Source organism: Malaclemys terrapin, chromosome 1, assembly GCF_027887155.1.
Source record: "Malaclemys terrapin pileata isolate rMalTer1 chromosome 1, rMalTer1.hap1, whole genome shotgun sequence".
Lineage (NCBI taxonomy): Eukaryota > Metazoa > Chordata > Testudines > Emydidae > Malaclemys > Malaclemys terrapin.
In genome coordinates, this window is record NC_071505.1 from 307,272,286 (window position 1) to 307,287,815 (window position 15,530).

The 15,530-nt window shown below is 47.0% G+C and overlaps 1 protein-coding gene across 1 annotated transcript in view; it reads left to right on the forward strand.

Moving 5' to 3' along the window:
- Positions 1–6,707: 6,707 nt before the first annotated feature.
- Positions 6,708–15,530, forward strand: part of FLT1 (fms related receptor tyrosine kinase 1) — a 146,209-nt gene continuing 137,386 nt past the window's right edge. Inside the window, exon 1 of the mRNA XM_054015378.1 lies at positions 6,708–7,060. Within this exon, the coding sequence (XP_053871353.1) occupies positions 6,994–7,060 (67 nt within the window). The 5' untranslated portion in view covers positions 6,708–6,993. The remainder of the gene's footprint in view (positions 7,061–15,530) is intronic.

Genomic DNA, 15,530 nt, shown 5'->3' on the forward strand with positions numbered 1-15,530 from the left:
CATCCTGCTATACCTCATACTCACATTTCAGCTGCCAGGGAAACCATAAGCCACTGTTGTATGGCCTTTATGCTTGGAGGCCCAGCGTCTATTACAATGAAGGAAACCCTGACTCTCTAAGGGATGGTGCTTGAGGAGGTCAGGTCTAAGGAGCTTTTGCTTTTACTTTTAACATACTGCTTCTTTTGATGGTCTAGTTTCTTGTGGAGTTCTCTTTTCTTGAATATTTTAGAGTTTTGGTTTGGTTTTGTGGTTATTTTGCTGATCTTCTGGTTGTCTCTCTCTCTCTCTCTCTCTCTCTCTCTCTCCCACTGAAATGCTATGGGAGGTCCTGGGAATAGATCCAGCAGGATCCTTCCCTGAGGTCCAGTCTGTTCCCCCACAGCTTACCCTGATCTACTTCACATAGCAGTGCCCACAGGGAAGGTACATATCAACAGAGAGAATAGGGGGAGAAGAGGATCTTAGTGAGGCTGGGAGATGCAGGCGAGACAGCTGCCTTGGTGTAATGCCACCCAGCCACTCGTAAAATAAGATCATGCCCGCGTTGCTGTCTGTGTATCTGTGTGCACGCTGTCTCTCCTTTGTGCATGTAGACGTAGTGGGTCTACAACCTTTCTTTATTGTATTTGTGCTTTGCAGGAGATAAACAACCTGATGGTTGTAATAAAGTTTCTGATATTGTTGTAGCTGTTCAGCAACAATTCTCAAACACTCTTCTTGTAGAACAAATTGTCTAATGTTTTTACATAAGATGTATATTGTAATAGCACTTTCCTGTCAACAAGTTCAGTGGGGACTGGGTAAAGGAAGAGCACTGGCATACAGCCTCGTGGCCATGCATGGAAGAGGGAGCAGATACATAACAGGCAGGGATGTCATTTACTGTGGGACAAGGCGTGAAGTTGCCTCTACAGACTTTTCATAGGTTTATGTGCTCCATTATGTCTTCCACATTTGCCCCCCTCCCTGACTTTGCAGGATACATAATCACATATAATGTTCTGTATGATGATACAACTTTTCCCCTCTCTCCCCCTGAATTTTTCTGAAATGACCCTGATAACAGGGCAGAGCCAAGACCAGCCAACTATTACCTTGGATGTTTTGAGCCTGCAAGTAGCTGGGAAGTGGTTGGTTTCACAGGTGACATAGCCAGTGATCTGAGCTGTCCAATCTGTCACTAAATGATGGGCAGGAACATGGTGGGACTGACCTAGAAGGACTAATTGTGACGTGGTGGGAGATGAGTAGGGTGACCAGATGGCCGATTTTATAGGACAGTCCCAATTTTGGGGTCTTTTTCTTATATAGGCTCCTATTTCCCTCACCCCCCGTCCCGATTTTTCACACTTGCTGTCTGGTCACCCTAGAGATGAGGTGGTGCTCAGCCTTGCTAAGAGAAAGTGCAGTCACAACAGCGGGTGTTCATCTTGGTAGATACTTTTGTGTGTGGCTGCACGGTATGTTACAGATGTGCCAGGGCTCACAGTGGTGGTTGCAACAGCTAAATGCTGTAGTGCAGACAAGGCTTTCGCAGCCCTGTCCTCACTGTGTTTGAAAACAGTGTCTAACTTTGCTAGTCTTGAGTGCAGCTTTTGAAATGGGCTTTCAATATGGGGCATGCCAGATGTTTGTTACTATTGATAATAATAAGACTGGCTGATTGTGTTTGAACCATGTTTTAATGACATGGTTTTCAAACACTACTCCTTTGCAAGGGGGATGATGGAATGGCATGTGAAAAATAATTATAATGAATGGCTCAAGAACACATGGATATAAGCTCTCCATCAATGAGTTTAGGCTTGAAATTAGACAAAAGTTTCTAATCATCAGAGGAGTGAAGTTCTGGAACAGCCTTCCAAGAGAAGTAGTGGGGGCAAATAACCTGACTTGATTTAAAACTGAGCTCAATAAGTGCATGGAGGGGATGGTATGATAAGATTGCCTGTAATGACATATGGCCCATCCACAACTGCTCTTAGCAAATATCTCCAACAGCCAGAGATGGGACTCTAGAAGGGGAGGGCTCTGAGGTACTACAGTGAATTATTTCCCAGGTGTCTGGCTGATGGGTTTTGCCCACATGTTCAGAGACCAACTGATCGCCATATTTGGGGGCAGGAAGGAAGTTTCCTGTAAGTCAGATTGGCAGAGACACTGGGAGGGTTTCACCTTCCTCTGCAGCCTGGGGCATGGGTCACTTGCTGGTTTGAACCAGAGTAAATGGCGGGTTCTCTGTAACTTGAATTATTTAAATCAAGATTGGAGGACTTCAGTAACTCAGCCAGAGGTCATGAGGCTATTATAGGAGTGGGTGGGGTGAGGTTCTGTGACCTGCGATGTGCAGGTCAGACTAGATGATCATGACAGTCTCTTCTGGCTTTAAAGTCTCTGAGTCTATGAACTATCCAGCTGTCTTACTGGAAAAAGTACTGAAAAGGCAAGAGAGCTACATGCTTGGACATGAGCATGGTATAAATGCCTAAATGGACAGAACAGATGGGGGTAGGTGCTACAATAGGAAGTTGGGTCTGGTGGCTGTACATAAATGTCACTCTTTGGTGGTGATGGAGTTCTGACCTTAGCAGGAACCACTGCTAACCCTGTGGCTACTCGGTCTGGTGGCTAGACAATCAGATTTGCCAGCAGTGAGTATGGGGTCATATAATGCCATTGGCCAGGAAGTTTAGTTGCAGGGCAGGTACAGAACTCCCTCAGATAGTACCAACCTTTATATGCTCTCTCCACCTGAGTGAACACCTTGTTTCTCTCTCCACCATTCCCATATATAATTGCTTAGTTTCTTTTTTTTATTGTGCCCACTGGTGAGGATTGTCATCTCTGGGGAATGTGCTTTGCCATATCTGTGTTATTGCTCACACTGAAATAACCCTTGGTTTTCAATCTCAACCACCACTGGAATCAGGAAGGAATTTCCTGCTAAAATGTTCCCACCCTAATTTGGTTTTATGAAAGTTTGTGTTTAGCCTCAAGTGGATTTCCCTTTTCTTAAAGGTTCAGGGGAGTTTCACGCACATATATTCATGTCCCAGCATATTTATTGGGGTTGGGGTATATAGCCTTTGCTAATAAAGCATTTTCCAAGGGGGAAGCTATATCAAGTGATCTGCCTCACCCAGTGGGCATGTGTTGAGAGCTTTAAACTATTCACATCTCCTGGGTGAGATCACTCCGTTTACAGTGGATGGTGTTTTACATTTTCATGAAAACCCAATATACCACGTATAACCATCACTGGAACATGAGTAGCAAGCTCCTAGGTTGAGCATACCAGTGGCACTAGCTCGGGTGGAGCAGTGTAATGGATTGTAGGGCAGCCCAAATCACCAGTTTGCAAGTTTGGCAAAGACTTCTTGCTGTGGGTAGGTTTAATTTGTTATCAGTCAACACTTCTGGCAATTGGACCCTACATAGATTCATAGATTCATAGATTCTAGGACTGGAAGGGACCTTGAGAGGTCATCGAGTCCAGTCCCCTGCCCGCATGGGGGAAATACCGTCTAGACCATCCCTGATAGACATTTATCTAACCTACTCTTAAATATCTCCAGAGATGGAGATTCCACAACCTCCCTAGGCAATTTATTCCAGTGTTTAACATCACACATCTATCTCTGACTGTGCTCTGCCCCAACACCAATGCCTACACAAGGCTCACCTTTTCACAAGCACCAAGCATTTATGAGCTGAGTACTGAAAGTGCAGGCCCAATTCAGTGTTTAGCAGAGATTTCACTAACATGGTAATGGTTTGGGAGAGAGCTGGGAATATTTTTTACGAAGAACTGACTTGGAAGAAGTTGGAATTAATTCAGCAGCCAAATAGATTATTTATTCTTCTCTTCTGTGAGGTCAGCATTAACACTGAACACCCTGCCGCATACTCTCCTCGGAAAGGCCCCAATCCTATGCAAGAATATTTAGGTTACTCACTGAAAAGTGGTTACAGTGAATGGCTTGCTCATCCTGTGCTTATCTTCTACATAGCGTGCTCTGTATAATACTGGAGGTTTAGTGTTCTTGGGTCCTGGCAAAACAATTGTACGTACTGTTTAACCAGAATGGTTGGGTAGAAGCCAACTTACTCCATAGCAGGAACAAGGGCATGCACAGTAGTTGGTACTATTGTGTTGTCAGCAGTGTGAGCAGTAATAGTGGGTTAAAACTGCAGGGGGACCAAGAGCATTAAGACCCACTTTTTTTGAGCTGTGGTGCCATGAAGTTGGTGACTCTCTGCAATTTCAAAAACAAGTAGATCAGCTGCTAGAGGCATTTCCTACCCTTCACCAGGGGTCTGTAAAACTACAGACTAAGCAACTAGTCCCAATCAGCCCTTCAGCAGAGATGTTTGTCTCTGTTACATTTTAAAGATGGTTTAGTCTCAGTTGTTAAATTTGGCATGTTTCTTTCCTAGCATTTGGTAATAATTTTTTTAAATCAAATGTTAGAAAATATATTTCCCACATTTCATTGCCAAAAGGACTGTGACAGGCCTTAAAATGTGTGAGGACAAAAATGTCTATCTGTATGCCAGATCGGGGGCGAAGGTTCTGGTGCAAAATAATCACCCTCAAGGCAGTACACCTTTCCCCCTGCTTGCCAAACCCTCCATCAGTAAGCGTGTACATCTATTTGGTACTGTCTCTTCCGTAGATCTGTGCGGTGCTTATTTAATATCTATATTCCAGTAACACCCAGCCACAACCATTAAGATCAGGGCCTAAATAAATAGACAAGGGCAGTCTGTAGACCAGACAATCTAAATAGAGAGGATAGGGAAACAGTACTACATAAAATTAAATAAAATATTGTAGGTACTTTCCAGACCACCCTGCTCCTCTACCCACACAGTATCCAAGTGCCTAGGCCAATGTACTCTGATTTGCCCTCCTTCCACCCAACCCATGCCATGCAAGTGTTTGTTTAGTATTTAGTCCTTCCTGTTGTATTTTATCACCATGCGTTTTGCTTTATTTCAATGCCTGTCGTCTAGTTCTTCTCTGCATTTCCCTTTCAGTGTCATTTCAATCCTTCATCAGCATCCCCTCCCCCGCCCCTTTCTGGCTTCCACTGACCACTTCTGCAGATATCATGGGCTCTGAAAGTGCGTTCTTCCTGCCCTGCTTCTGCTCTTCCTCTCTGTATCTTCCTGGGGTCCCCTGGGGGAGGAAGCTGGTCTGTCCTGCCTATGTGGTCTGGTGTTGGGAGGCGTCAGGGTGCTTGGTGTCCCAATGTCAGAGGTCTCCTGCTACTGTCCTTCCCTCTCTGTCCTGGGAAGCAGGAATCTCATGCGTCATCCTCTGGGAAAAAAAACAGCCGGGCCCTTCCTACATGGTCTGTGGGGATGAGCGTGGAGGCTTCTGTATATACACGTCTTATTTCTGGTCACAGTATTGAAAATACAGGCTCAAGTCCTTAGATAAGTCACAGTCACAGTCCCGGAGTTCACACAGACACTCTGATCTACTGTTTTAAAACTTGAACGTTAAACTACTCATTTAAAAGCAGGCGTCGTTCCCTTTTCCTGCACAGGATGGTCTTGGGGGGCTTAGGCAGCTGGGGTCCATCCCTGGCGCTGTCACAAACTCCTCGTGACTTTGGACAAGGTGCCTGGGTGCCTCCATTTCCTCATCTGTAACATGGGGGATATTAGCATCTACCTGCCCCACAGAGGGGGAGGGGGACACGCCCGGCACTCATGCCAGTGACAGGAGCACGGCAATCGGCACCGTGCCGGCAGGCACCGTGGCTGTCCCCGCGCCAGCAAAGGCGCTGCACAGGCTCCTCGAAGCATCCGGAGGAGTGTGGGCAGGTTCCCCGGAGCATCGTGCCGAGGCTGCCCCAGTCCGGAGTGTCCCGAGCGGGGCTCTGAGCGGCGTTCAGCGCTGTGGGAGGGGAAGCTGAACCCATCTCACCCCAGCTGGTGTGCGGTAGGATCTGAAGCCGCTCCCCGGAGGTGAAAGTCTGCTCTGCGCCTAGCGGCCGACCCAGCCCGCGGTACTTTACCTGGGAGACGTGCAGGGCAGCACGGTGCCAGCCGGCGGAAAGGTCCCGCGGCAAGCATGGCACCCGGCTGCAGCCGGACGCTCGCGGCTCCCATCCCCCGGTGCCCATGGGAGGCGCTGGCAGAGAGAGCCGGGCCGGGCGGTCCCCAGCGCGGCTGGGCTGGAGTGGAGACGGGCCCCTCAGGCGGTGATGGAGAGGCGCTGCCCAGCCTGGCTCAGGCTGCTGCCTGCGGGGTGGGGTGGGGTGGGGAGTGATAACAGACCCAGGCGGAGAGCAGGGCAGATGGATAAGGACACACGTGTGTCCAAGCCCGGCTTGCGCCTGGCTCCAGCCGGGAGCACAGCCGCCCTTGGCTGGAGGAGCGGAGCGGGGGTCTCCGTGTGGGGGGACCGAGAGCGATCGGAGTGACAGGGGGCGGCATGGGTGGGGGGCCGTTCAGCCGAGTTGACCTGGGGCCCGAGAGGCCGGGAAGTGGGCACTGACTCCCAGCCGGAGCCCTGCCTGGCGCGCTTCGGAGCCGGAGTCACTCCTGCGCAGGCAGCGGGGCACGGCAGGGGGCCGGGGCACTGCTGGAGGGGCCGGGGGGCGCCAGGCTATGTAGGGGAGGGGGGACACGGTGACGCAGGGAGAGGAGGGCGTGATCCGCCGGGAGGATGTGGAGGTTATAAATCAGCCGGGCGGCAGGCAGCTCCCTGTGAAGGGATGTCCACTGGAGGTTAAGCGCGCAGCTGGACGCGCCCTGCGGAGCTGAGCGCAGCGTTGCCCCGGGGCTAGGCGGCTGCTGGATGGTGGTCTCTCTCCGGGACCAGCTGCTCTGCTAGCTTCGCCACCGCGGGCAAGGCGAGCCCGGCCAGGCTGCCGGAGGATCAGCCCCTTTGCTGGGTGTCCCTGAGCCGCGTCGTCTCTCCGAGCAGGCTCGGGCGGAGCTCTCCCACCCTGCGCGCACCTCCCGGGCAGGACCATGGGCAGCCGGGCGCTCGTAGGTGCCATGCTGTGCGGGCTGCTGGCACCCGCTCTCCTCCTCGCAGGTAAGTGACCCGTTCCCCTGCGGGGTGGGGTGTCGGGGGAGGCCGAAGCTAAGTGGTCCAGGAGGCAGCCGGCTGCGCTTGCTCTGCGCCCCAGAGAGACACCCTCCAAAGCCCGTGCCCCTGCCTGGGGGAGTGTGACCCTGGGGTCCCAGCCGCACGGCATCTCTCCTCCCCCCATGGTGCCCAGTCTGGACCCCGCTTCCCACCCCGTGTTCCCTGCTGGAGGCTGCTTTGCTGCACACACCCGGTTACCCCGGGACGCTCTCTGGGTGCCCAAACGGGGCTCTGTCCCTGTTGCTGTGCAAGCAGCTTCCCGGGATGCTCGTCGGAGCTGTCCCGTGTCTGACTCTCACGGGCAGAAAAGAAATCTCGGGGAGAGGCTGGATCCTGTCGATCTGTGGCCTCAAGCCCCCAACTTGTAACATCAAAACAGAGAGCAAGGCTAGCGGCTCCCGCCTCGCCAAAAATCCGGACCCCGAGGAATCCAGGGCAGTGAGCGCCGCAGAAGCCCGGTTCTAGCGCTGGGTTCCCGCAGGATCTTGTACAATCTGAACAGACAACCGCTGTAACCGCACTTCCCTGGAGAAATCTGGACTCTGATACATCCTGGCCTAACAGCACGGGAAAAAAAGACACATTTAGTGCCCTGATCCTGCCCAATTTAATCCCAGTTCGGCAAAATTCCGGTTTTAACAAAGGAAAAAATGTAGCAACTATTAGCGAACTCGAAAGTCCAGACCCTATTGCAAAGGGGTGCAGCAGCCCCGCAAAAAGATGTGTCCGGCACCTAAATACGGCCGGGGGAGGGGTTAAATCTCAAAACCTTAAATTCTACCAGAAAAGAAGAGCACCAACTCCAATCCCACTGCAAATATCCAGACCCTGAGGCATCCTTAGTAAATAACACCGCCAGGACATAGATCCATCAAAGCAGAGCTCTGGACACAGATTTATCTGATGTAAAAGGGTATCTGTATAGAGAATAAAACTTTGCGGATCTAGGTGAAAAAAATGGGTGATATCATGCTGGCTCCCGGTCCATGTTTGGATTTTACAAGTGCTTGTGTGCGGAGCTGTATCAGGGACCAGATTTTTTAGCAAGGACTGGAAGCAGCTACATTTGGTTTCCATTTTTCCAACAGAATGTAGAGATCTGTGGCCAAAATTCCCTGGTTCCTATAAAGCCAGATTGCTCTTGCACCGGGATGTGTTGGAGCCTGGATTTTTTCTGGTCACATAGGAAAATCAATATGTATTATCTATTTTGATGGTTTAGGACCCCAAAATAGTCGGACGAGCAGGGCGAAGTGCTAATTAGCAGGGATGCCGGAGTATGGATTTTTGCAGTAGCATGCTTGCTTTTCTTGGTGCTGGAACAGAGCTTTCCAGATGAGAGGTTAAGTCTTCTGCAGCTTCACGGGAGTTGGACCAGACACAAGGAGATCTTGAGTTTGAGTGAGAGAAAATACTAAAATGCATATTGGAACCTAGGGCCAAATACAGACTTGTAACTATACTGAAGCCAGGTATGGATTTGCCACATAATGGGGAGCAAATGTAAAGTCTGCAACACAGAAGAAAATTGCTAATTGAGATTAGCCTCAGAGAGACGACTAGATTAGTGACCTTTTGTTCAATGTGATGACTGTGCTAAGGGGCCGGCAGATCAGAGTTTCTAAGTAAGTGGCAAACATTTTTACATGAGAGTAATCAACTTAATCGGTTGCATTATTTGTTATAAATTAGTTGCATGGAGGAGTTATAGAACCATTGAAGTGTTACATTTTCTTGCAAACTATTCTACTTTATTGAAACAAATAAAAGGAAGTTCTTCTTCACGCAGCGCATAGTCAACTTGTGGAACTCCTTACCTGAGGAGGTTGTGAAGGCTAGGACTATAACAGAGTTTAAGAGAGAACTGGATAAATTCATGGTGGTTAAGTCCATTAATGGCTATTAGCCAGGATGGGTAAGGAATGGTGTCCCTAGCCTCTGTCTGTCAGAGGATGGAGATGGATGGCAGGAGAGAGATCACTTGATCGTTGCCTGTTAGGTTCACTCCCTCTGGGGCACCTGGTATTGGCCACTGTCGGTAGACAGGATACTGGGCTAGATGGACCTTTGGTCTGACCTGGTACGGCCTTTCTTATGTTCTTATGTTATTGTTTCAATCAATTAAAACCAGACTAAATAGATTTTATAAAGGTGGAGCTAATTTCCTAAAACCATGGCAGTAATGCAAATAGTTTGTGTAAATGAGTAAAACAACCCCAAAATATTTTGTCCTTGTATTGAAACTTAGTTCAGATTTTGACTTGAAAGCATTGAGAATACAGATCTGTCTGCATATCTACAATTACAGACAGCAGGTCAAATCCTGCCAAGTGATTTTCAATTGGGATGGGTAGCTGGTGGTTGAGCATGGGTACTCTGGCAGACTAACTACATGATTTGGTCATCATCAATCCTGCAAAATCTTCTATTCTGTCACATGCTATGTAGTAGATCTTCCAGAAGGGGTGACCATGCTCCTTTAAAGTCCATAGCAAAACTCTTGATTACTTTAATTTTGGGCAGGATCAGTCCCTGAATACTAAAGATGGAGGAAGGGGTGAGGAATGGGGTGTTGGGGAATTACATGTTAAAGTAAAAGCATTGATTCTCCATAGATTCTTACTCCCATCCCCCATAGTAGATCTGGGAAGGAAATGGTTTTCCCATCCCATGACAATTTTTGAGAATCAAAACATTTCCCCATCCTGCATTGTGAGTAAATGGAGACCTTTCAAACAGTCTCATGAAAAAGCCCCTTAGAATAGCCAATAGCCCAGTGGTCAGGCATGGGGCAAATAGAGGACACAAGTTCAAGTCCCCACTCTGCCTGATTAAGACCTGGGATTCTTAAACGTAGCTCTCCCATATCCGAAGTGAGTGCCCTGATCACCAGGCTATTGACTGTTCTAGGGTGGGGTTTTTACCAAATGGTAAAAATTAAACCTTTGATGCCATATTAGGGCCTGATCCTGCAGTCCTTGCACATTTATGACTCCCGTTTAAATCAATGGGGGTTTGGCGTGTGGAAGGACTACAGGAGTCTAACTAAAAAGAGTTAGATTCTGCAGTCCTCTTCTCTTGACCTCACTGGAGGGTTTTGTCTGAGTCAGGGCTAAAGGATTGGGCCCAAGTCCCTTACTAATAGATCCATATGTGAGGCGAGTGATAGAAGAACCAGAGACCATGTATATTCAGAGAGGCTTCAAACAGAGAGATCAGCTAATATATATCTTCATTTTTAAATGACAGCACAGAGCAAAAGCCAAAGCCTCCTTGAATCTGCACCCTTGTCCTACTGAAGTCAGTTGAACCAGCAATGGGACTAGGAGTGAGCACTAAGTTAGAATAAGAAATAGGAGACTAGATAGCTTCAATTGCTAGTCACTTTACACATTAACTTTTGTTATCATTTGTACTACAGCGGCAGCTAGGGTCAGGCCCCACTGAACTAGATGTTCTACAATCACGGTCCCTGCCTGGAAGAGCTTACAGTATAACTCAAAACAAGATGTAACAAGTCTATCGACCAAACAACAGGAGGGAAGGAAGGAAGAGATAATGATAATAAGATCATGTGGTTATGTAAGATAGTGATGTGCCTGACCTGATGTTTCCAAATCATATGATTTAAAACAATGTAATAAACAATATCAATTATCCCTGAGTCTTCCTTCCCCCATGCAATCTTTAGTTGGCTGATCTCCTGTAGGCATCACAGCAGAGTTATATCTTGAGAAGGAATTTTAAGGTGGAGAGGTTAGTGGCCTTATGTTCCCAAGGACATTTCCTGTGGCCGGGCAGTGTGTAAGAAGTAGTTGGAGCATATGTTGGAGAAGAAGACAAATGGTCATATAAGGCTGGCATAGCTGGTGGGGCAGAAGACAACAGGACAAGGACTGTCTTGTGGTCCTGCCATTCACAAAGTGTGTAGAGTCTGATTCACCAGCCAGGTCCTGTCAGTGGAATGATGTGAGCCTCCTGGCAGCAGAAAGTTTGCCTAGCATGGAAACAAGAGGTGCAGTGTCACAAGCAACTCTTAACCCCTTCTCCACCAGCAGGCCTGGAGCAGCAGTGCAAATCCAGAGGTCTTGCTGGGAAGGGGCATTGCTAAGACATGCAGGGGACATGGTAATTCAGGGCCTGTCCTGGGGAGCCTTCACTGGTGGGATGGCTGTGGAGCTCGGGCTTGAGTTTCAAGTTGTGTATTCTTTTAGGATGATCATTGTGGCACCATGTGTTTGACCTAGATGTGAATTTCCCCTCAGGTGCCAGAGCCTTCCTAGCCCCAGGGGGCTGCACTTTGCACTTGCATGTGCCTGCAGGGGTTAATCAGTCCCACCATCTTATTAGGACTGGGAGCAATAAAAGAACACAAGAGCTGGACATCCAACATCCCTTGAATTTCAATGACTGTTGGGCACCTGACTCCCTCCTTGAAAAATTCCAGCCTACATTTACATAAAGCTGGAGGATTAGAAGCTGGTGTGGAACAGAAACATCTATTCTTCCATTTATACATAGGATTTAAGCCTCTAACTTTTTAATAGTACTAATGGGAATCACCCATGGTATTACCCTGTGGTATTTTGGCAAGATGCTCTGTATAGTATAGTTCTATAGGGCCAAATCCTGCTCTCATGTATGCTGGTGTAAATCCAGAGTAAGTACATTGAACTCAGCTGAGCTGCTCCAGATTTGCACTAGTGTCGATGAAAATCAGCATTTGGCCCGTATAGTAAAGACGACTTTCACGCCCACAAACATTCAATACATTTACCATTTTTAATTGGTGAGGCGAGATGAGATTTTTTTTTTAAGCTTGAAATGCTCACGAACAAACGTGACCTTTGCTTTATCAGACTTTTCAAAGCAGAACTGGGGTCTTTGCAGGGGACGCGGCTAAACGTGTGGGCCGTGTGTGTAGGACAGAAGGCAATGCCTGCTGCTTTCCAGAACAATTGCTGACTCCTCACACTTCTCTGCAGTTTGGAAATTGCAAGCGCTCAGAGCATCAGACTGTCAGGCTGAGATAGTGATAGTGAAAGGAAAAGGGGTGATTGAGAAAGGACTTGAAAGACAGGGGTATGGCTCAGCATTACAGAACTCTGGCTCATGGGCTGTGGGTGGGATTCTACTGAGGAAATTGTTCCTTTGAGTCTGCTAGAGATAGGCGTTGAGGCTTCCTGCTGCAACCCAGAAGACAGCAGGAAGCTGGGATTGCTGCAAGAGTGGGGGAAGCTTTCCCATCAAGAGAGAGATGTCTGGCAACCACAGTCAACTGTTGGACCATTTCTCTGCGGCTATGCACCAAGAGTTCCTTTACAAACACACTTTATCTTTACTTTGTCCTTTTTTGACCATCTGTGTAATATTTCTACACTCCAAAGCCAAAGCTATGTATCAGTATTTGGGGGAGGGGGAATGGCTGCTTGTGTGAGCATATATGAGAATTTCTCCCATTTGACTATTTAAAGTAACTTACAAACACTTTATTAATCAACCTAAGAAATGACCTTACTCAGCATTTAACAACCAGGAATGGGTTGGCTTTTCCATTTACTGTGTGTGAACTGCTCATTCTGATGCTGCCCTAAAATCTATTACCTTCACATCTTCAGTTGTTGGTGCCAATGGGCATTCTCGTTCTTCTCTTACCAAGATGTAGAAATTCAGTATCATTCCCCCACCCTGGAACGGACTATCATGGTGCAAAGCCAGTACATAGCCCTAGACCAGTGGTTCCCAAACTTTAACAACCTGTGAACCCCTTTCACTAAAATGTCAAGTCTTGTGAACCCCCTCCTAAAAATGAATATTTCCAGGGATTTTCTCCTTTACGTGAGTATAAATTATAAAAGCAGTGATCTTGGAAATATAAAATTTGTTTTTATGACATGCTTATAACACACTATTTATTATTAATTATTATTTATCATTGAAGTATTTTTATTACATTATGAAAACAGCAACACTCTTCCAAGATCTCACTTTTGTAGCTTGTATCACTTTGAATAAGCCTGTTATAAGACAAGGCTCCTATGTTTCATGAAGGAGTATCAGATGTGAAACAGCATGAAGGTATTTGAGGCTAGGTCTACACTACCCGCCTGAATCGGCGGGTAGAAATCAACCTCTCGGGGATTGATTTATCGCGTCCCGTCGGGACGCAACAATCGATCCCCGAATCGGCGCTCTTACTCCACCAGCGGAGGTGGGAGTAAGCGCCACCGACAGAAAGCCGCAGAAGTCTATTTTGCCGCCGTCCTCACAGCGGGGTAAGTCGGCTGCGATATGTCGAATTCAGCTACGCTATTCATGTAGCTGAATTTGCGTATCTTAAATCAACTCCCCCCTGTAGTGTAGATGTACCCTAAGAAGCCAACTCAAAGAGTTCCTCCTACACAAGCATTCAGGTCTTGAGCAGTCCAGGCAAACAATGCATGTTACAACAAAGCTTAAACTTGTTCTTCATGATAATTTTAAAAACAATACTGGCTGCCTATTCAATTTTAAAAACAGCAAAAAAATAGCCACCTCCCTTTCCATTTCTTATAAGGAGTCTTGAAGTTTAAATCTCCTCAGTGTGATAGATATGCTTGATTTGATCTGCTTAGCTCTTGGAAGTCCAGGGGCTCTGGGCTGCTGGCCCCATGCTGCCTGAGGTCCCTAGGGACAGCTCTGTCCGCCATTAGGGAATTTTTTTCCTGAGAACCCCCTGTAACATTTCATGAACCCCCAGGGGTTCACAAACCCCAGTTTGGGAACCACTGCCCTAGACTCTCTCCCCCTTTCTGTATGATTTGTTCATGGCAAGGTGGGAGGAAATATACCAGCCTAATGTAAAGGAAAGCATGATTTTACCTAATATATATCAAAGTAATTCAAGACCATTATAAATCCTTGTGAATCTATTACTTTTGTCCATTCTGTTTCTCAGAACTTTGTCTGCTTTGTGTTTATGAAGAAACATCTGACATCCCACTTAATCTTAATTCTTCAAAGTAATCTACCACTAATTCCTGCCCTTGTGCAGATTTTTGGGGTTTTTTATAACATACCCTCACAACAGGTGTACTCACGTGTAATGACAGTGATAATTTATATTTGTATCATGCTTTTCCTCCAAAAGGATCCCAGCATGCTTTTTGAAAATGGGACCAATCTTGCAAACAGTTATTCATACATACACATAATTACTCCTAAGCAGAGTCCCTTGGAATTCAGTTACATCATCTTCTCTGCCCGTGACCTCTGCACGCTATCAGTAAATTCACCCAAGTGTTACTGCAGCCTGAGGCACAGTCGGTCTGCCCCTGCTCCTCTCCCCCACCCCCTGGGGAACTTCACTGGAGGACATCAGTTGGTTGGGGAGGACATTATCTTGTTGGGAAGCTCCTGATACCACCACCCCATTGGCTCCCTTAGACAAAAAGTGAGGGAGGAGGGCACAGGGCCTCTCAGACATTGTAGAGGTACAGGATCTCTGAACAGATCTCCCTGGTCTTTTGACAGATGCCCTGACAACCCTGCTTTTCTAGACCAGAATTACCAGCCCCACTCCCTGGGGATGAGTGTGGGGAAACTCCGTGAGAGGAATTTCACATCATTTTCCCTCAACCCCCTTCCTGTGTTATTTCCCATGGAATGGAAGGATCCAAGTGTTTTATTTCCACTCTTAATTGATGAGTCTCCCTGGCTAAGGCTCAGATATAATTCTGAATTTCTTTGCCATAGTGTTAACATAGGAATTGCCAGACTGGATCAGACCAGAGATCCATCTACCCCAGTATCCTGTCACCAACAGTGTCCACTGTAAGAGCTTTCAGAGAAGGTGCAAGAAACCCTGCAGCAGGCAGTTATGGAATAACCTTTCCCCAGGGAAGTTTCTTTGAGGAAGGTTGTTTGTGGTAGGATCTAAAACAATTCTGTTAATTAGAGCATTAAAAAGCTGTAGACTCAAGGGTCAAAGGAACCAACATAAACTTGATGCCTGTTTAAGTTAGGTGCCATCAACCCTTATAGCAAGTGTGTATAAATAATGACTGTTTAACGTATTATGTTATAGAACTTTTCCTGCTCTTGTCCTGATATTCAAAATTTGGGGTAAAAAAAAATAAAAAAAAAAATCCAGCTCTCCTTGTCTGCTGTGATGTAATAAATTATAGGTGTATATTTTTCCCTTGTAAATTAAGGTATCTCATACTCCCTAGATCCTTTCTGTAGATGGATCTTGCTCTGTGATTATATTGTGGGGGTGGGGAATGGAATGAGCCACTGTGATGGAACTGTTCCTTTTCCTTCCACACAGGTTTCCTTGTAAGAGAGCATGAACTGGGCCATTAATCAGGTCATATTTATTGCAGCTCTAATAGCCAAATGTCATTTGATTTGCTGAGATGGAGTTAAATGACTGCAA